This window comes from Manis pentadactyla, chromosome 7, assembly GCF_030020395.1.
Source record: "Manis pentadactyla isolate mManPen7 chromosome 7, mManPen7.hap1, whole genome shotgun sequence".
Taxonomy (NCBI): domain Eukaryota; kingdom Metazoa; phylum Chordata; class Mammalia; order Pholidota; family Manidae; genus Manis; species Manis pentadactyla.
Window position 1 is genome coordinate 142,794,433 of NC_080025.1, and position 20,465 is coordinate 142,814,897.

Genomic DNA, 20,465 nt, shown 5'->3' on the forward strand with positions numbered 1-20,465 from the left:
AGCCCCCAGAACCAGTGTGTCCCGGCCCTTCCCTCCAGCCCCCAGAAGTGCTCTGAGCTGTCCCTGTCGTCTGTCCCTGCCCGGTCCTAACAAAATGCCACTGCTCACCTCCTCCCAACCAAGAGCTGAGACCACAGTGCCCCTCATCCAGGTGGGGATGACAGCCCCGCCCCGGATGGAGGGGCGTCAGGTCAGGCAGGAGGGAGAGCCCGCCCCACACGCAGGCTGGGCCGCTCCACCCTCAACCAAGGCTCCAGGACGTAGCGGACATTCTCCAACACAGTTAGGGAGGTTAATTTTCAGTAACGTTTTTATTCCATCACAGCAGCCTACCTATCACCCTAAATGATGACCTCCTGTGCCCTGGGTCCTCTCTCCTCCAGCAACGAGACTGAAGAGGCGGCTGCCGGCCACAGGTGGGTGGCCTCTCCCGAGGCTGAGCCTGGAACCTGGTTCGCAGGGTCTGGGGGACCCAGGAAACGCTCCTCACCCTGCGGTCCTTGGTTTGAAAGAAGGCACAGTGGCACCCAGTCTCGCCCAGACAAGCAGCTTCTGTCTGACTGGACGCGGCTCCGAGGTCGGGATGATGTTATTCTGGGCAGGGTGTGCGAGGACAGCTCCTAGTTTGTGCCGCCGCAGGCAGGAACGAAAACCAAGCACAGCAACATGACATCATCTTCAACAAATAATCCCTCAGACGGTAAAATAAAAGGCAAAAATCAACATGATTGGGCAAGTATTTTAAATTTTACATAAAAAAAAAAATTCACACATAAGAGATTCAATTTTCTGCTTTGACGAAATAGAGAGCGGAAGGTTAAAAAAAAAATCAGACCTCAAATAATGATAAAAATAGATGTATCCTCTGTAAAAATCTGGACTAATCTACTGAGTCATTCGTATCTATTCAATATTCAGAGCATGAGGTGAAATACCAGAGTATAAAAAATTAATCCAAAAACAAAAACTCGAGATACTGCCCCTGCCCTACTGGCCCATCGGCCGCACGGCTGGCTCGGCTCCGGCCGCCGGCAGCTCCAGTGTCTGGTCCTTCCCACTCTCCACAGACCTCGGCGCCTTCAGAGCTCTTCCCTGGTCCTGCTCTGTTTTGTGGCATGTTCTTCTATGAACTTGCTCAAATGCTCCAGATCTCTGTTTCCGTCCTCAAATTTAATTGGGTTCTTTTTGTCCCCACTGGGCGCAAAGTAGATGGTGGGGAAGCCCTCAACTTTGTAGCGGTCACTGGTGACGTCATTGGCGGTGGCATCCATCTTGGCAATGACCAGATTCTTGTGGCTCTTGTACTTCTTGCCCAGGGTGGTGTACACGGGCTCCAGCTGCTTGCAGTGCCCACACCAGGGCGCATAGAACTCAATGAGGACGTCCTTCTTGGGGTCCATCACGATGGAGTCAAAGGTCTTCCCCACCACGACCTTGACCGGACCCTTGTTGTTCTTGGGCACTGGCTGGGATTTGATGACCGGCCTCAGTTTTCCTGCCGAGGAAAGCAGCAGGGTGAGGAATGCTGAAAAGGCCCTGGGCCCTGGTGGCTCTGAGGGGGCCTGGCGTGCAGAAGGATGGGGCGAGTCCAGGCTGCAGGGCCATGCAGGCCTTGTCTCCAGAAGCCCACCTGCTTACTTCTGGTTTCCTCACATCTACTTCCCAGTCCCCACAAAGGCCAGAGTGGGTGCAGGGGGTCCCACCCCAGGCCTAATGGGCCACGGGGTGCTGTCCAGATGAGATGCTGCTCGGTGCAGAGGGGTTCCCAGGAGAGCCAGCACCCAGGGCTGGGGAGGAACACCAGGAGACTGGCAGCCAGTGGAGCAAGGGTCTCCCGGCCAGGGCTGGACACAGGGCATTGTGCTCAACCAGATGCTCAAAGACACTTCATTTAATGCCTCAAAGCAAGTTTTACAAAGGAGGAAAGGGGAAGGAAAGGGGAAGAAAAAGGGGAAAAAGTGAAAGAATGAGGATTTCTCATCTCTATGCTCCCCTCAGGTCCAGGCTCCTGAGGACAAGTGAGGGGAATAACGAGGCCCCAAAGGCGGGGGCGGGGGCAGCAGAGCCGGGGCCGAGGGGAGGCCCAGCTTCGGCTCACCTTTCTTGAAGGCGGTCACGAACTCGCGGAGGGAGTCCGAGTCAAACTCATCCGGCTCCATGGCGAACTTCCGCCCACTCTCGTCCAGGATGGCTGCATTGACGTCCTCCCCACTCTCGCTGAGCCCCAGGTCCTTCACCTCCGTGGCAAAGTCGTCCTCGTCAGCCACGGCAAAGGTGTACTCAGGGAAGTCCTTGGCCACCTCTAGGACTTTGTTCCGCCAGAACTGAGTGGCTGACATGGGAATGAGGGCTGAGCACTGCACAGGCAGGCAGCGTTACAGTCCCCACAAAGCCCCGTGGTAGCTTAACAAGCCCCCATCAGAGAGGGCGGCATTGCTGAAAGAGCAGCCTGGTGTGCAGGCAGGCCCGGTGGAAAGCCCCGGCCCCGCGACGCAGGCTCCGGCTGCCTGGGAGTTGAGCTGGTCTAGTCCGAGCTCTGCGAGACCCCAGGTCTCGAGCCCTCATCTCTAAGGCAGCTCTTGATCTACACTAAGCTCCCTTCCTGCCAGAAAAGGAAGGGAAAACGGTAGCTACATGGCACAGAGGGCAAACTCCTAGAAGCCATAACTAGAAAACAGACCCCAACCACCAACCCACAAAGGCCTGAGGGCAGGGTGCCCGGTGCCCACCCGCGGGCAGGCCAGCCCTGGGGTCCCTCACCAGCTCTGTAATCAAAGCTGAAGTCCACACTGTAGTAGACGACCACCAGAGGGCGCCGCGTGTACCGCTTGGCGTCATTGGAGGTCTTGCGGTGACCCACGAGGGGCAGGGTGTGTTTCAACACGTAGTCCTTGATGGCCAACCCCTGAGTGGAGTCCTGCAAAAAAGGGGACCAGGTGAGGGGCAGGCAAACACAGGCTTATGTATCACCCCACCTTTGCCACCACTGCAATGGGTAAATGAAGCGGTGGCCTGGGAGAGCCGTTTGAAGGGGAGATGCTCTGGGCTTGTCCTCTCCCTGGTGCACCCCAGTAAGTCCCTGCTGTCTTTTGAGGCTCCTTTCCTCCAGTGAACCCTGTAACGAACTAGAGAAAATCGTTCTAAAATTCATATGGAACCACAAGACCCCGAATAGCCAAAGCAATCCTGAGAAGGAATAAAGCTGGGGGGATTACGCTCCCCAACTTCAAGCTCTACTACAAAGCCGCGCTAATCAAGACAATTTGGTACTGGCACAAGAACAGACCCATAGCCAGTGGAACAGACTAGAGAGCCCAGATATAAACCCAAGCATATATGGGCAATTAATACACGATAAAGGAGCCATGGACATACCATGGGGAAATGACAGCCTCTTCAAAAAATTGTGTAGGCAAAACTGGACAGCTACATGCAAGAGAATGAAACCAGATTATTGTCTAACCCCAAAAAATAAACTCGAACTGATCAAAGACCTGAATGTAAGTCATGAAACCATAAAACTCTTACAAGAAAACATAAGCAAAACTCTCTTGAATATAAACATGAGCAACTTTTTCCTGAATGCATCTCCTCAGGCAAGAGAAACAAAAGCAAAAATGAACAAATCAGACCACATCAAGCTAAAAATCTTCTGTATAGCAAAGGACACCATCAGCAGAACAAAAAGGCATCCCACAGTATGGGAGAATATATTTGTAAACAACATATCCAACAAGGGGTTAACATCCAAAATATATAAAGAACTCACACGTCTCAACACCCAAAAAGCAAATAACCTGATTAAAAAACGGGCAGAGGATCTGAAGAGACACTTCTCCAAAGAAGAAATTCAGATGACCAACAGACACATTAAAAGATGCTCCACATCACAAATCATCAGAGAAATGAAAATTAAAACCACAATGAGATATCACCTCACACCAGTAAGGATGGCCAGCATCGAAAAGACAAGGAACAACAAATGCTGGCGAGGATGTGGAGAAAGGGGAACCCTTCTACACTGCTGGTGGGAATGTAAACTAGTTCAACCATTGTGGAAAGCAGTATGGAGGTTCCTCAAAAAGCTCAAAATAGAAATACCATTTGACCTGGGAATTCCATTCCTAGGATAATCTACCCAAAGAAAACAAGTTCTACAGATTCAAAAATACATATGCACCCCTATGTTTATTGCACCACTATTTACAATAGCCAAGTATGGAAGCAATCTAAGTGTCCAACAATAGAGGAATAGATAAAGAAGAGGTGGTACATATACACAATGGAATACTATTCAGCCATAAGAAAGAAACAAATCCTGCCATTTACAACAACATGGATGTAGCTAGCAAGTATTATGCTCAGTGAAATAAGCCAGGCAGAAAAAGACAAGTACTAAATGATTTCCCTCATTTGTGAAGTATAACAACAAACAAAACTGAAGGAACAAAATAGTGGCAGACTCACAGACTCCAAGAAGGGACTAGCGGTTACCAAAGGGGATGGGGTGCGGGAGGGTGGGTCGGGAGGGAGGGAGAAGGGGACTGAGGGTTACTATGATCAGTGCACATGTGTGTGGGGTCACGGGGAAGACAGTGTAGCACAGAGAAGACAAGTAATGAGTCTGGTATCTTACTACACTGATAGACAGTGACTGCAATGGGGTGTGGGGGGACTCGATAGTAAGGGTGAATGTAGTAACCACGTTTTTCTTGTGAAACCTTCACAAGAGCGTCTATCAATGATACCTTGATAAAAAAGGAAAAAAGAATCTACTGAAAGCTATAGACCCCTCTCCGGGGACCATACTGCACAGAACTGTGCCAGATTCCATGGTCCACAGGCACAAGCCCATTAGGACATGTCTTTGGCCCAAGGGTCAGTACCTCTAGATGAAAGGCAGAGAAGCTAGAGGGGAGGAGACGGGGCAGCCACCGCACATCCAGGGAAGGGGGGAGGCCTGAGCAGACAGGGAGCACATGAGTCTCAGAGATGGAGACTCCAAGATGGACTCAAGACCCAGGAAGTCAGGAAGATCTGGGGCAGCGTCTCCAAGGCCCCACCATGTGCTCAGCTCACAAAACCACATCACAAAGGGCACCACAGCTCCCTGCAGTGCACACAGAGGTATCCAAGCTCACCCCACACTGCCCCCACCATGCCAGCCCAGGCCAAAGAGCGAGGGTCAGGGTCCCATGGGGCTGGCTCTGGCCTGAGAACAAGGAGACCCCCATTTCCTGCTAGGTCTGCTCCTCTAACTGGGGCCCTAGGTGAGATGGACCTCTTCTCTGCACCCCAGCCTCTTTCTCTCAAAGACAGCTTTGACTTGGAGATCTAAGGTTCCTTCTAAAATGGAAGGCCTGTTCACTGAAGCACAGGGCCCCTGGGCAGCACTCGGACAGTGAGCTGGACCCAGGCTCACCCTCTGCCCGTCTAGAGGTGAGTGTGTCACTCCTTTTAGGATTATTGGGGGACGTGTCTACGAGGAAGAAAGGAAGGCAAATCCACGTGCCATGCTCGACAGCTCCCTGGTGGACACAGGCCTACCACCACTTTGCAGCCCTCAGGCCCCAGCCACCTGTCAGCAAGTGAAGCTGGGCACAGACCCAGCAGCACATCTGGCCAGGAGTGGGCCCCGTACACAGGCCAGACCCCCACAGCAGGCGGGTGCTAAGAGGCCAGTGCTGGCCTGCTAGGGGTACGATGACAGGGAGCGGCACTGGCCAAAGCAGGTGGAGCAGTGCCAGGGGCGCCAGTCATGTGTGAGAGCCCCCGGTCCCTCTAAAAACTACGAGATGCCCAGCTGGTTGTGCTCCCAGCCTCAGCCTTCCAGGAACCTGTGCCTTTACCGTGGGGCAGGGAGCGGGGCTGAGAAAGGCGCTCCATACCCTACGTGTCAGCAGCATGGAGAGAAACCTCCACACTTCAAATCCCCAGCAGCGGCTCAATCAGAGTCCTCATGCCACCCAGTCACCCAGGGGCTGGCACCTGAGCGGGGCTATCGGAGCTGCAGGGCAAGGGACCCCCACTCACCTGGATGTCCATCACGTTGCTCCTGGGCTCGTACTTGGATTGGAATTTCTCAGGTTGCATTACAACCAACTTCCCCAGAGAGACCTTCAAGAACTTTGCTATTTCCGTGCTGAAAGTGTGGTACAATTTGTAATCTTCTCTCAGGTTGTTAGCTAAGAAATTAACAGAATGATAAATACTCATTTATGTAACCGCTTACAGCCAAAGCTAACACCCTGAAAACAGTGTAATTACCATGGTGAATTCTCTGTGGACAATACCCAGAGATTAAAACTTGGTGTAGGTGCAATACCTTAAAACCTCTATCTCGGAATTTGTGAACAAACAAGAAAACTTGACCGTTCACAGAAAACCTGAGAACTAATTTGTCAGGAAGTGAGGTCGACTGCAGTCCCTGACGCTGAGAAGCACGTTACCCGGGAGGTCACCAGCCAGGAGAACAGGTGAGCATCCCACGCTCCCACACCTGATACCCCGGGGCGGCCTAGAGCAACTTATCACTTCTGGAATTGGACAGACTTAGATTCCAATCATAACTTTGCGACCCACTAGTCGTGTGACTTCAGGCTGGTCAGCTACCCACCCCCCCAAGCCTCAGTCCTTTCCCTGCAGAAGCATGGAAGCCAACCTTGCAGACCACCGTGAAGCTTACTTAAGGCAGCCCACCTGGAAGGCACTTGCTGCACAGTCTCCCGCCCTGTCCTGAGCCCCCAGGTCTGTGTCACCAGGTGGCCGTGGGCAGAGACACAGATCACCTGAGAGCTCTGTCACCCACCCCAAGTTCACGGACCGCTCCCTCTCATCAGCCCCCCTTCTGCTCTTGCCCCAGCAGCCTCTGCACAGACAGCCTTGCTCCTTCCACACAGGGCACAGGGAACGGGCCCAGTAACTCTCACCTCCGGCAGCCTGACCTGACCTGACCAGACCGAGCTGCGTGCTGCAGCTGAAGTGTGGTGGCTGGAGGGTGGCTCAGGCAGTCCCGCCAGGGTGACAGTTCCCTCCACAAGTTTCTGACTCGTTCCCAGGAGATGACAAGGTTGCTTAATCAGTAGAACTAAGGAAGCACCTCAGCTCTGCACAGCAGCAAATTTAGCTCTGTTCTAAGTTTTACCACATCAATCCACTTCACATTTGTGAAATTGTTCTCTAGCAGCTCAGAAATTAATGTAAGTGGCAAGCAGTGCACTTAAGATTGTAATTACTACTTTAAAGTCCAAAGCCAAGCATGTTCAGTGTGTGAGTAGTGGGGGTGCAGGTAGAGGGCATGCAAGGGGAAAGGATATGGATGGAGAGGGACCTGAATGTCCATAAAAATACCACCTTCATTCTAACCTAGGGGCTGTCCAGGAGGGCAAGGACCCTGCCTCCAAGCAAGAGCCAGACAATGGATTTAAGATGGGGCAACTGCCACCTGCCCCCACAGAACACTACAACTGACAGCTGGTCATAGTAATTTAACTTCAGACTAACCAGACTAGTACTTTGGGCCCGTCTACGTTATCGCAATTAACATAACCCCCTGAAGTAAAATAGATCATCAGGTTGAATGTGAGAGTAAAAGCTATCAAGTCACCACCTGTGACCGCAAGGCTAACTAGCAGAGCCAGGACTGGAACCTGGGTCTGACTCAGAAACCCTTACTCCCTGGACAAGGCCCTGCCCCCTGCAGAGGAGCTCTGGGAAGGGGCTCCTGGGAGGAGAGGGAGGTAGACCGTGAACTTGGATGAACTTGACTCTGCCCCTTCCCTCGCTCAGAGTCCAGGAGGGAGGTGGTACAGCCATCCACTGAGTTCCAGATCCTATCGTCCATGTGGGATCGAGGCATCCTGGAACAAACCTCCGACCTAACCCCAGGAAGGAAAGCCTATTCCCACAGACGCTATCTCGGTTCTTCCATCAAGCCACCCCCTAAATCGATACCCCAGGAGTTTTATGCAAAAGCAGCAGACTCCCCAGTAACCTCGGAGGGCCTGGGCGCATGCATCTTGCCCAGCCCAGAGGACCACTACTTACCAGCGTCCTGGTACAGCTGGTAGGTTGGGTCACTCTCTGCCTTAAAGACCCCAATGATGATGACATCATCTCCATCCTTCAGGAACTCCTGGACCTGCTTCAGGGCCAGAATCTCCTTGGAGGGTGGCCCTGACTGCTCGATCATGTAGTCCACGATCCCTGGGGGCAGAGCACATGCCTGAGGAGGGAATGGGGAGTCCAGGGCACTAGGCCCAAAGCCTACATCCACCAGGGAGTTCCCTCTCTACCAAGGCAGGATTGGGAAGCGGCCATACCATATTTTTCCCGTGGGCCATTGTAATCAAAAGGCTTCCCCTTGCGGAAGATTTTCAAGGTGGGATAGCCAGAGACCTCGAACCTCTTGGCCAAGTCTGTTTCCGCGATGGCATCGACCTTTGCCAAGGGGATCGGTGGGACACGCTTGCTCAGGTCCTTGGCGGCCTTCTCGTACTCAGGGGCCAATTTCTTGCAGTGTCCACACCTGCAGAAGGAGCCAGTCTGCGGAGCCTGTTCCCGCGGGGACACAGCCTCCAGCTCGGGGAGCGCACAGATCCAACCCATGGCTCCTGGGTGGCCATGAGAGCTGGCAAACCCAGTATCTCCGAGGTGAGGGCACCACGCCGGGCTCCTCCCAGAGGCCAGCACTGTGACGTCGCTGCCACAGGGGCACTCACACGCCGGGGACACCCACACAGACACAGACACAGACGGGAGGGTAACTGGGGCATGGGGTACCACGTGGGGAAGGCCGAGGCAGGCCCTGCCCCCAGAAGGGAGATTTTCTTGATTGGGGAGTTGGGACAGGTAAGGACATTAAGTCAGGGATGGCCTCATACCGGACACAGCAGCTGATCTGGGGCATTAAGGATGGGCTGGAAGTGGAGACAAGCCCATCAAAGGTGAGGTCTGGGGAGGGACAGTGAACAGAGTAACAATGTAACACACCCACCCCAACACCAACCACGCAGGGTGGGGTAAGGCAGGTGTGAGTCAAGGAAAGTCAGAATTGAGACAATTTTTAAAAGCCTCTGTCTACACGCAGTTAAGAACTGAGGGGTGACACCTGGACAGGGCCTCCCAAGCGTACTCATAGTATTAATAGGCCCTTAGTACTGAGCTAAAACCAAACAGTCTTGTCAAGGTTCTCAGGACACCCGGGTGAGCTACTGGCCCAATCCTGTGGCATGTAAAACTATCTGCAGGTAAAAGGACTGTAGTCACCTGAAGCATTAGAAACAAGACGTATCTGCACTAAGCATTCACTACCCACATGACATCAAGGAGTAGTTTGCTGAACCCGGTTCTGGGCGACCATGAACTCAGAATCCATACAGGAAGCGATCACCACGCGACATCGCTGTGCCGACATTCTTCCTCCAACACCTCCCACCCACACGGGAGGTTCCTTTGGAGCAACAACAGCACAGGCCTCCGGGAGCACTGCCAGCCCACCTGTGCCCCCCTTCCTTCCTTCTTCCGCCGTCCATCAGACCCCTCTTTGCATGCGCCCCAACAGTGGCTAAGTGCAGTGTCTTCTGCTGCAGAATCCAGCGCGTTGGGGCTTTGTCCACAGGACACACCCATCGGGGGTCACTCTTCTCGGGCCCCATAGCCACATTCCTGACAAACACCGAGCCTGCTCAGGAATTAGAACCACTTCTGACCTGTGATGAATTCACAAGGATAAACGGTACCTCGGCTAGTCCTTGGCCCTTGGGAAGGCTGACAGCCCTCCCGCACCTCCAGCGCTACATGAACATCTGCCCTGGAAACAGTCTTTGCTGATTCGTGCTGTCTACTCCCTCCCCTCCTCACAGGGCAGGAGAACAGTGCCTCCTCCACAAGCCAGCACCTGACTGTCAGACACCCTCTCACTGCCTTTCTTTCTGGCACCTTCTTTCCCCTGGTCCTCCACACCCGATTCCTGCTCTGCAGCTCCCGCTCTGATCGCTCTACTTTCCCCTCTGGGATGAGCTGTGTTATCGCCAACTGGCCGGATGCCAGAACTATGACACCTGCACTTGTCAGGTGTCACGAACTGAGTGGAGGGGACGGGCGGCAGGGAAGCTATGGGAACCCTGAGGCTGTGGCATGAGGAAGGGACACATCTCAAATGTGAAACAAGGCTGAGGGGCATCTTTTGAGATTTATTCCATAACAGCCGTAAGCAGAAGTGAAGACAGATAAAACCATGGTTCAAACGCACAGGAAGCAGGCAGCAAGGCTTAGATGGTCAAGTCTGGGACAAGCAGTGCAAGGCCACTGGCTGTCACCACCCACCCACTCCTGGGACACTCTGCTCTTTTCTCCTTTATCACAGCGGGATGAACTTCTATAAATGGCATTTTCACGCCTCCTATGGATGTGAAAGTGTCACCTCCCACTGCCTAGAGCCACGGCTGTCAAAGTGCTTTGACACTTCCCTGGGCACGTCCCTAGCACGGGCAGGACGGTGTGAAGTGGCAACCACGGGATTCTGCAGGCACAAGGCTGGTTCACAGCTAAGTCCTCCAGCCTCCAGGGCCTGGACGGCCCAGCGGTCCCCCTTTGTGTAGACCACCTGTGCTTCCCTCTCCTCCACGTTCCGTTCAGCCTCATCCTGTTCCCTGGGGAAAACTGTCTGGAATGCTCCGCAGCCCCACCTCACCCTGCGTGCACAGTGGGGACTCACGCCCACTTGTTCTTGGGACCTCATGTGCAGTGGTTCATCTCTGACACCCCACCCAGTGCCCAGCAGGGTATTAATATGGGACAGAGCTAATCGCTATCTGGATCAAATGAGATCAACAGCATCTTACCACGGGGCATAAAACTCCACCAGAATGATATCTGCATCGTTCACCACCTCATCGAAGTTGTCTCTGGTCAGCACAAGCGTGACTTCGGGTGGAGGCGTCCAGTTGGGCTGGGAGATCTCTTTGACCTTGGCAACAATTTCTGAAAGAAACCAAGCAAGACTGAACACAGGCAGCCCCCAGGCCTGCAGGTTCTTCACCTTGCTCGAGGCAGGTGGGGGGAAGACAGAAAGTGGGTGCCACAAGAACAGGAAATATGATTTCCCAGAATCCAACTTCATCTCCTGCCAGTGCCACTCAGCAGTTCTGAGGCCACAGTTAAGAGTCACTGTTCCCAAAAGCCGCCTGTCACCTTCTCTGCAGACTGGTCTCAGCTGTTGGAGAAACCTGCTGAATGGCTCCACTCCTCCAACTGCAGACTAACTGGAGGCAACACCCGGGGGCTCACCTCTCAGGGTCTCTGACCACAGGTGCCCACTGCTAGCTTTGGGGCATCCCCTCAGCACGTACAAATATACATGTATTTGGTCATATGCATCCAGAACTAGAACATTACGTCACAACGTGTATGCAAAATTGAGAAAATGAAGAGGAGGCACCTCTTCCCACTGCTCAGGTGCACTGCGTCACCTGGGAAGCTGTTATAAACCAGAAGGTTCGTTTGTGGCCTCCCTCCCCAGAGATGGATTCAATGGCGGGAATGGGGCCCAGAACAGTCTCATAAAGCACTTTCCTAGTGGTGCTCAGAGTGGTGGCTAACGTTTAAATTTCTTTCTTGTTTTTGCTGTGGAATCCAACAAGCAGCCAGGTCTGAGAATGACACCTGCGAAGCACGCGCTTTCAGAGTGAGGCGCACACTGCAGCATGGGCACGGCACCCCTGCTACACCAACCACCTGCCCCTGCCCACACCTGAGGCCCGAGTTAGTTAGCGTCGGGGAGGCCCATCCACTTTCACACCAGAGGCTGGCAGCCCAAGAACCCCACTTAGGCAAGCACTGCTCTCACGATTCCAAACTGAGCCACACACCTAGCAGTTGAAGGCTGTGCATAGACCTCCAAATATACGAGCCTATTTACTTTTACACAATAAAGTATACCACTTACAGCCCGTTTTAGACTGAGCACCTCATGGACTGGTAAGCTGACATTATTTGTTAAATAAAAACACCAAGTTGCAAGTGGTGTTTAAGATTTGCTGACAACTGTAAATATCATACACACAGACATGTTTGCTTTTATGTCTTCAAAGGATCTCTGAGAGACACAAGGGAGACCTGCCACACTAGCTGCCTTCTAGGAGGGGAGCTGGAGAGCCAGCTCAGGTGGAAAGGCTGTTTGTCATCTGCTCCTAGGGGTCACTCCCAGTCCAGCCACCTTGTCTTCCTTTTATTTTCCAAACTGCCCCTCCTCTCCCTTTCTGCTCTATTCTGGGGAAGTCGGGCCAAGCTTCCTCCTACAGCCCAGACGCTGCTCACCTTCCTGAGTCCTGGAGCCCTCGTAGTCGACAGCCTGCCCCTTCTTAAGGATCCTGATGGTAGGGTAGCCACTCACATCAAACCTGCTGGCCAGCGCTGACTCCGAGGTCGCATCGATCTTAGCGACAGGAATGGGGGGGTCATTCTCCTTCAAGGCACCAGCAATTTTCTCATATTCTGGAGCGAACTGCTTGCAGTGTCCACACCTAGAAGTCAGATTTAGGGAAAGAGAAGCAGGTGAGCTATGCCCATGGGGAATTAAATCCAGCAATGCCACAAAATTAAGGGCACCAGGACTGGAAATTTCACAGTTAAGAGAGACATACTAACATGGGGGCAGCCAAGGCAGCTGCAGGTCAAACAGATCAGCTTTGAATCCCAGCCCTGCCTTGAGCACATATTTTCAACATCTCTAAACTCCTGATGTATTTTTCATCTGTAAGTTTGGTCCAGGGACCATTTTCAAGAGGTCTGTGAGATGAAAACTCTTTACAGAAGACCTTTTGCTTTTTCACTCATTCTCTGAGATATGTACAGTGGAATTTTCCAGTTGCCACAGAACTGATGATGTCAGCACTCTGTTATCATGTAATGGCCTATTGTTAAAGAGGAATTCGTATTTTTTAAATCCCTCAGTTTTGATTTCTAATATGGTAAATCCTGATAACCATGAACCACATAAAAGGCTATTCGGGGACTTCAATTTTCAAGTATTAAAGGGTCCCAAGACCAAAAAGTTTGAGAACTGACCTATAAAGTAGATTTGTAACCCCATAGACCTATTCAAAGGACTACTTAGATATTTTATGTAAAACTCCTCCTGCTAGGCTTGAACATCAGGCACAGAAAAAAATACGTGTATCTTGACTGTTCTGTCTCTAAAGCAAACTAAGGAGGGCTGGGGAAAGAGGAAAGAAAAGGGGTGAGATGACACCCAGCAGGAGGGGAGGGGAGGAACAGAGTCCTAACGCACTGCACCGTGAGGGTGCAGAGGAGAAGGATGGGGCCTGGCTGCTGTCTGGGGGCCTGTGCCTTCCTTACTGGAGACCCCAGGCCTGCACTTGGGGCAGCAGGCCCAACTACTGGCAGGAGGAGGGAGGTATGATGGCTTTGAGACGGGTCGGGGGAGGAATCTGTAACGAGGGACACGTTTGTCACCAGCACAAGTCTGTCATCACAGCTTGTTAAACGCTTCACCCCCAGTGGTAACTATCGGAGGACATACTCATTCTTTAAAACCGCGTCCAGAGCTGCGTTCTGTAGGGCTGGCTCCTTGGATGCTTGGTGCAAATCAGCAGAATGCTGAGCTCCTGCCATTCCTGAACCTAGGGCTCAAGTTCCTGCACCGGGACACTCCTGCCGACCGGTGTCTGGATGCCTGTGAGGGCTCAGGCGTGTGAGCCCAGAGGAACCCCTCGTCCACCCTGGCAGAACTAAAAGAACAACTGTCCTTACCACGGAGCATAAAACTCCAGCAGCACTGTGTCTTTGTCAGCCACAAAATTATCAAAGTTTGCATCATTTAGGACTAGGACACCGTTTTCATCTTTAACTTCTAAGTCATCCTCCTCTTCCTCTTCCTCCTCCTCTTCCTCCTCAATGGCATCTTCTTTGTTAGAAGAATCTGAGCGGAAAATACCCAGACTGGTTAGGAAACTGGTGACTCTCCTCCTTAAAAACTTTCCCAGAAGCCCAAACCCTTAAAAATGCATCGTGAGTCCCTGGGAGCCACTACAGGCAGGGATGGTGACATGAGGCCTCCCCCACCCCAGAAATTCTCCTCCAAGTCTGCTTACTGGGTAGCCTCTCTGGACTTCATTTAAAGGGAGGTCATGGTTAAAAGATGTTTAAAAACCACAAGTTTAGAATATTTAAAGTCTTAACACCCCACCAAGACGTGGAGGGCAGGACCACCAGCCGCTCCAGCCCTGCTCTGCAAGCCTCCTGCCTGGGCAGCCCCCTCCTCTCCACACTGAGATGTGACCTCTCAGGCAGATGTGCTCAGCACCAGCCCCATGCAGCTGTTCCAGGCCTTCAGCACTGCAGCCAGGCTCCTCTGCCCACAGCCCATACTTTGCACTTTAGGGCACCCCACTTACAGTTACCCTTTAGCCAGGGCAAGGCTAAGTTTCACCAACAATGCTTCCTCTCTCCACCCTAAGTTTCCACGGGCAGGGCTGCATTCAATCTCCCATGAACCGATGGCTGCCTGGCCCCCAAAACAGTGTAACAGGAAACAAGTACTTGTTCTCAACTTGGCCTTCTGGGGGACGGAATACTAATTCCATTTCTGAAAGGGGTTGGCATTTTACATTATGCACATAAAAAAATAGCGCCGTAGGTTTTATAATCCTTCAGAGACAGGTTGAAGTGTGAAGAGGACAGGGAGTTATATTTTACATATAAAGCCACCCCAGAGTAATCTCCAGGGTAGGGGTTATTTTAGGAGTTTGTGGGGTCAACACGCAACAAAAATACACAACAAATCACGCCTTCACAGGATGCCCTGTCTGGAAGCAAAGTTCTCTTTCCAGAACATAAGAAGCTGAGTACATCTTATTACCAAGGTTTAACTACATATTTTTGCCAAACTAGAGAGACAACAAATAGTGGGACTGTGGTGCTTCTTAACCAGGTCCTCCAGTTGCTGCCACACTGGCAGATGGAAGCAAGTGTGGCAAGCTTTCTCACCAACCCCAAATCAGCGTGTTTCAAGGGACCAATTCTTCCTTTTGGAGATGCTTCCCAGGAGATAGAGCAACACAGTTTTGGGGAAGGAAGGTGAGGTCAGGGCTTGAAAACCTGCCCTGGGGATCCTGGAACCTCAGGGACTTGCCCATCTCAGCCCCGCCCCTAACTAAGGCACAGCTGGCTCGCAGGCTGCTCAGACAAGCCAGGGAACTGGTCTGGGTGGGGCAGCAGCTTTGTTCATTGTCTAAAGTCTGCCCACCTGCAAACTAATTACAAAAAGCAAACCAAAGCCCACCCCACTGAGCACAGTATCTTCTACCTTGTCCCTTGACGCATCCTCCCCCCAACTTCACATTCCTCTCTCCAACATCCAGTGTAAGTTCCCCCCTACCTGTGTGGGGGGAGAGAAATAATCTGGGTATACACTAAGCTCCCTCCCTGCCCACCCGTGCACTCTGGGTCCAGATCCCCACCCCCATGCCTCCCCAGCCACCTCCCCACGTCCCTCCTCAGCAGCAGGAACTCGGTGGGGTGGACAGACCTGCAGAGGCCCCAGGCCCCCAGCACTGTCATCAAGTGGCACAGAACGCTTGGGGAGAAAGCCCAGGCTCCAGCCCTATCTCCACCTCTTGGGCTGGTGACCGAACCTTGTTTTAAACTCATCACACTGAACCCCCTTTCACTGGTGACTGGCAGCCAACACTACACACCCAGATACTTCTGCATCTGAGCACCTAATGCTCTTGAGAACCTCCGAGTTTAACAATGGCTAGCTAGAGGTTCCAGGTACTTCCAGGAATCCCGCCACAACAACTCTGCACAGCAAGTACTGAGCACCTGTACTGGCCTGTGGGACACAAGTCACTTTCCAAAGGGCTAGTCTGACCGCCCTGTACTTCAAAGTCCTACCCAATAGCCTGCATGAGGGCTGCAAACCTGGGGGCACGCTGCAGGGATGTTCCACAGGCGCTCTGCTCCAGCTCGGGGGCCCAGGAGGCAGCACACGCCCCGGCCCGGATCTGGATGCTCACACAGGAGGGACAGCCTGCTGCATGCAGTTAGGCAGGGCTCATGAGCCGTGATACCCACACTCAATGCCACACTGCTCTGCTCAGTCTGAGAATCGAATTTACTTGCAGGTAGATGTTAAGATCAGAGGAAGATTGGAAAGAAAGTACTGGGGAATTCAATAGGCTCTTGCAGCAGGAAGCACAGCGAGGGGAGAAGAGGGACTGGGAAATCTGCTCAAAGCACAGGGGTAAGGTGTGTTTTACAAAAATGAAAAGCAAAGAGGCCGCTGTACCTATGCTCAGCCTGAAGTGGTCTGTGAGCACTACCTGTGATGCGCTCTGGATTAAACCACTGTCCACAAGTCACCATGGGACAGAGTTCTGAAGGGTGAACTCATTCCTGATCCTTTAAAAATAATGACTTTCATTATATTGTTTTAAAGGATAACAAACGAAATACCACACAGCCTACAATTAAGAACTCTCAACTGCACCTGCACTAAGGCCCCCACCTTTCCATCCCTGCCTGACTTGCAGACAACCTCAGCGCTGATTCCTCCGCAATCTGAGAAGACGCTGACTCTGTATTCCTACCTACCTGAAACCCACACATCCCCGAGGAAGACATATGAATTTTAATGGGGAGACCATTTTTCACTGGGCTTCACTTTTAAGGCTGGACATTCCAGGATACAAAATACATCCAAAGCCTTCCAGCACCTTCTGGAAGGCTGCCATTCTCCTCAGCACGAGGCCAATGAAGCCTCTTGCATCACCACCACATTGCTTAGCCCATTAGGTAAGGCCATTCCTGAAAAGGGGTGTCTTTGCAGTCCCTGCCCACTGTCAACAGTGCATCTGACGACAGCACTGGATCCCTGCCCAGCCTGGACCGCAGGCAGCCCCTTTCAGGATGTCCTCACTCTGTGCCCTCAGCTGGTCACTTTTCCAATCCCCACCAGAGAAGTCTCTCTTACAGTTGGATAAACTCTACCATTAGATCAATATTGAATAGTTTATATTAAACCTGGAAGAAGAGAAATTTAATAGAAAATAGATCATTATAGCTGATACTATGTGCCAGGCACTCTGCTGAGCTCTAAAACACATCCTCTCACCCCTTGAGGGAAACATATTACATGCACTTTATGCATGAAGAAACTGAGGCCCAGAGACTTTAGTCACCTGTGCAAGGATCACAAAGCTACTCAGTGTAGGTTCCTGACCACACAACTGCTATGTTGTATTGTCGCATCAGATTTTCCTCCCAATTTGCCCAGTTTTCGGTGAATCTTGGGAATGAAAAGCAAGGGGCAGAAGAACAGTTTCTTAGCACTACACACACTGAACATCCACTTACTTTCAAATGTAAACCAATCCCAAATAAAAGCAGGTTCAACAACCACCATCAAAATATTTTCCTTCACTATTTTAGCTGGAAAGCTGTGAAGAGTACAGTGATTTCTAATCTGAGACATGGAAAGCCCAGCACCCTGAGGCTTTTACCATTAGGGCTGAAGCTCTATTTAGGAACATATTTTTAGGGCCCTTTAGGGGCCCAGACACCACTGGGCTATCTGAATCTGAAATGTAAGAGGCAAAAACAACCAACCAAACTAAAAAAAAACAAAACAAAAAAATATAGACTTGGAAAATCCGGGGGTGGAGGGAAGTGTGGGTAAGTTATCTGTGATAGGCATTCAAAGTAAAAGGCCAGGGACGCCCTCATGATGGGGAAGAGACAGGATAAGGACCGGAAGTGGCACCCGACCCCGAAAGGACAGGCCCTGGGAGACCTGCGGCGGCCATGATCACTGCAGAGGTCCCTGGGCTTGCCTCAGAGGGAACTGCACCCCAGGCCTCCCCAGCGCGAGTGACCTGAGACACCAAGGATAACCCACCGGTCCTAACAACCCTCGAAGTCCACCAAAACAGAGTCGCTGGATGAGGACCAGGACAAGCTATTCTGCCATTAGCTACATTCTGAAAATTACCCTCCACCCAGTGGTCCTCAAACCTTAACGTGCCTCCCAAAGTTTATTCCACCTATAAATCAATGAAGAACAAGTTTAAAACGCAGACTCCAGGGCCCACCTGCATTGTTTCAGTGTATTTGGGGACTCTGTATTTAAATAAGTGCCAGGTGATTTGGATAAAGGTCCTGAGCCACACCTGAAGGCCACCCTGCTATCTAGTTCCTTCTGCAGGTGTTTTTTTCAACAAGTGCTGCTTTTACTTCCTTTCCTATTTGGGTAAAGACTTGAATCAGTGACCCACACAGAAGTTACTCAAATCTGTTTGAAAGAGTATAAAGTTCACACTTCCCTTACATACTGGTATTAGAAAAGAGGGTTTATTTATATTGTAACAAACTCGCTGGGGAAAAAAAATCATCCTCTGGAAAAAGGCCAGAGAGCAAGAGGCTAAAAGCAGCAATGAGATGACCGTTCTCTAGGTACAGGATTCTTTTCTTGACTAGTTCTAATTTCCAAAATTCTCTTCTGCCGTTTGCTTTCCGTTAGCTGATACCAAAGAAAAATGCGAGAATGATGACTAGGAGCTAATGTTCCCACTAGCGCAGGAGCTTTATGGGCCGGACCCACGTTCATCCGATCCTCCCAGAAGCCAGCACGGTGACTGCTATAGTAGGTGTTGAATTAAATGCAGAAGGAACGGTATCTCTGGTTTCTAACAGATGTAAACCAAGTTTTCCCGTTCTCCCTCAAACCAGAATTCATAGATTATTTCCAAATCTACAAACCACATTTTTATTTTTTTATTTTTAAAGTTTAAAACCCATTTATTTATTGCTTACAAACTGCAGTCCAGGGCCGTCTCTCTCCTCTGCTCCTGAAGAAGCAAGCAAGCCAGGCTCTCCCTTTAAACTCTCAGGTACAAACCACATTTTAAAAAAGTGAAATGCGTGCTGCCCGTGGCTGCCCTGGGACGCTCCCTCTTGGTCTCCAGGCCCTCACCCCTTCTCCAAGACCTGTTTTGAAAACAGTGACCCCCCCTGTGCCTTCACACTCCCTGGGAGTGCTCGCCTGGAAATTTTAACCAGTAACCATGCTCCCCTTGCCAGGAACAAGCAGTCAATCTGGACCGGAGAAAACTGGAATAGAATCAGGGCGAAGGAGCCTGTTGCAAAGAAAACACTTTGCATCCTCTCAGCGTCCAAGCCTCGGTGGCAGGGGGCTTGCTGAGAGGCCCCGGCCTCCGCTCTGGGATCTCCAAAGCCACCCTGCCCACCGCTACTGCCCTTAAGCTCCAGCAAGTCGGCGCCGGGAGCCAGCCCTCGACGGGCTCCGCGCGGAACCCAGCGGTCCCCGGGTAGCACCCACCCCGGCCCCGCCAGCCCCGGCTGGCAGGCGGGCCGCTCACCTTCACCCGGCTCCCCGGCGCCGGCGGCCGCCAGCAGCTGCGCCAGCGCCAGGAGCAGGATGAGCAGACAGGCTTTCCGGGGCCTCATCGCGGCAGTGCGGGGCAGACTCCTCGTGCGGGTACCGCTGGGAGCTCCGCAGTTCGGGCTCCGGCCTCGCAAGCGAAACGGGAGCGGAGGAAAAAAAAAAACCCTCAGGAAGTCGTCGCCGGCGATTGGCTGGGGCCGAGGGAAGCTGCAGGCCGGCCAATCCCAGCCAGACCGGGGGCGCGGGCAGCGTGCGCCTTGCCGCGCGTCCGAGCTCCGCGGCACCGCCTTCTGCCCCCGCCCTCCTCGGCGTCGCTCTCCGCGCGCCCCGCGGCTCCGCGTTTAAAGCTCGGAGCCCTAACGTGAGGTGCCCCCTTCTGATTGGCTCCGACGCGGCCACCAATCAGAGGCTGCCACTCGGTTTGCCCGGAGCTCAAGGGAAGAGACTGAGGGTGAACAAAGGCAGCGGGCCCAGGCCGGAGGGGCGGGACCTCACTACGCCTCGGGGCGCGATTGGGGGCGGAGCAGTGGGTGGGGCGGGGCTTCGAGAGGTGCTGCGGTGCTTGGCAGGAAGAACACGTGTACTTAGAGCAGCCCGGAGGCGGAGTGCTGTTCCTACCAGCAGCTTGGGCTCAGGAGGCTCGAGACCCACGCGGAGGAGAGGCCCGAGCCAATCCGTTGATGGGAACAAGAGAGAAGAGAGCTCCCATATCTGTTTTGTGTTCATGGGCTTCTTGGTTTCTTTTTTCTTGCTTAACCAGATAAGCTTGTATTTCTTTCCTGGGTTAAGCACCTACTGAGCTGGGGGCGGGAATGAGCATGCAGTAAAGTGAATCCAGAATTAGGATTTGAGGGAAGCTTCTCACAGTCTCATCAGATACCTGTCTGAATTTTGTCTTATATTGTTTATACCTCTTGTGATTTTCTGCAAAAGTGAAATACCAGATAGGCAATCTGGTGGTTTGCATAGATCTAAATATAGTCTTGAGGTTTTCCGTCTTGACAATTTAGGAGAAAACCAGGTTAAGAATGATTTTTGC

At 52.2% G+C, this 20,465-nt stretch overlaps 1 protein-coding gene across 1 annotated transcript; it reads right to left on the reverse strand.

Annotated features, from left to right (window-relative positions):
- Positions 1-292: 292 nt before the first annotated feature.
- PDIA4 (protein disulfide isomerase family A member 4) lies at positions 293-19,737 on the reverse strand. The gene is made up of 10 exons (XM_036915369.2): positions 19,401-19,737; positions 13,774-13,942; positions 12,319-12,524; positions 10,845-10,983; positions 8,322-8,527; positions 8,047-8,205; positions 6,034-6,185; positions 2,761-2,917; positions 2,099-2,332; positions 293-1,495 (listed from the first exon to the last, which is right to left on the reverse strand). The coding sequence occupies exons 1-10, from the start codon at positions 19,486-19,488 to the stop codon at positions 1,080-1,082; spliced, it is 1,926 nt and encodes a 641-aa protein (XP_036771264.2). The 5' UTR covers positions 19,489-19,737; the 3' UTR covers positions 293-1,079.
- Between the last annotated feature and the right edge of the window lie 728 nt (positions 19,738-20,465).

Coding starts and splice junctions, on each gene's coding strand:
- PDIA4 (XM_036915369.2), bottom strand. CDS start 19,488: ATGAGGCCCCGGAAAGCCTGTCTGCTCATCCTGCTCCTGGCGCTGGCG. Junction 13,943..19,400: donor CGCCGGGGAGCCGGGTGAAG/GTGAGCGGCCCG, acceptor TTTTCCGCTCAG/ATTCTTCTAACAAAGAAGAT. Junction 2,333..2,760: donor CAGCTTTGATTACAGAGCTG/GTGAGGGACCCC, acceptor TTCCCATGTCAG/CCACTCAGTTCTGGCGGAAC.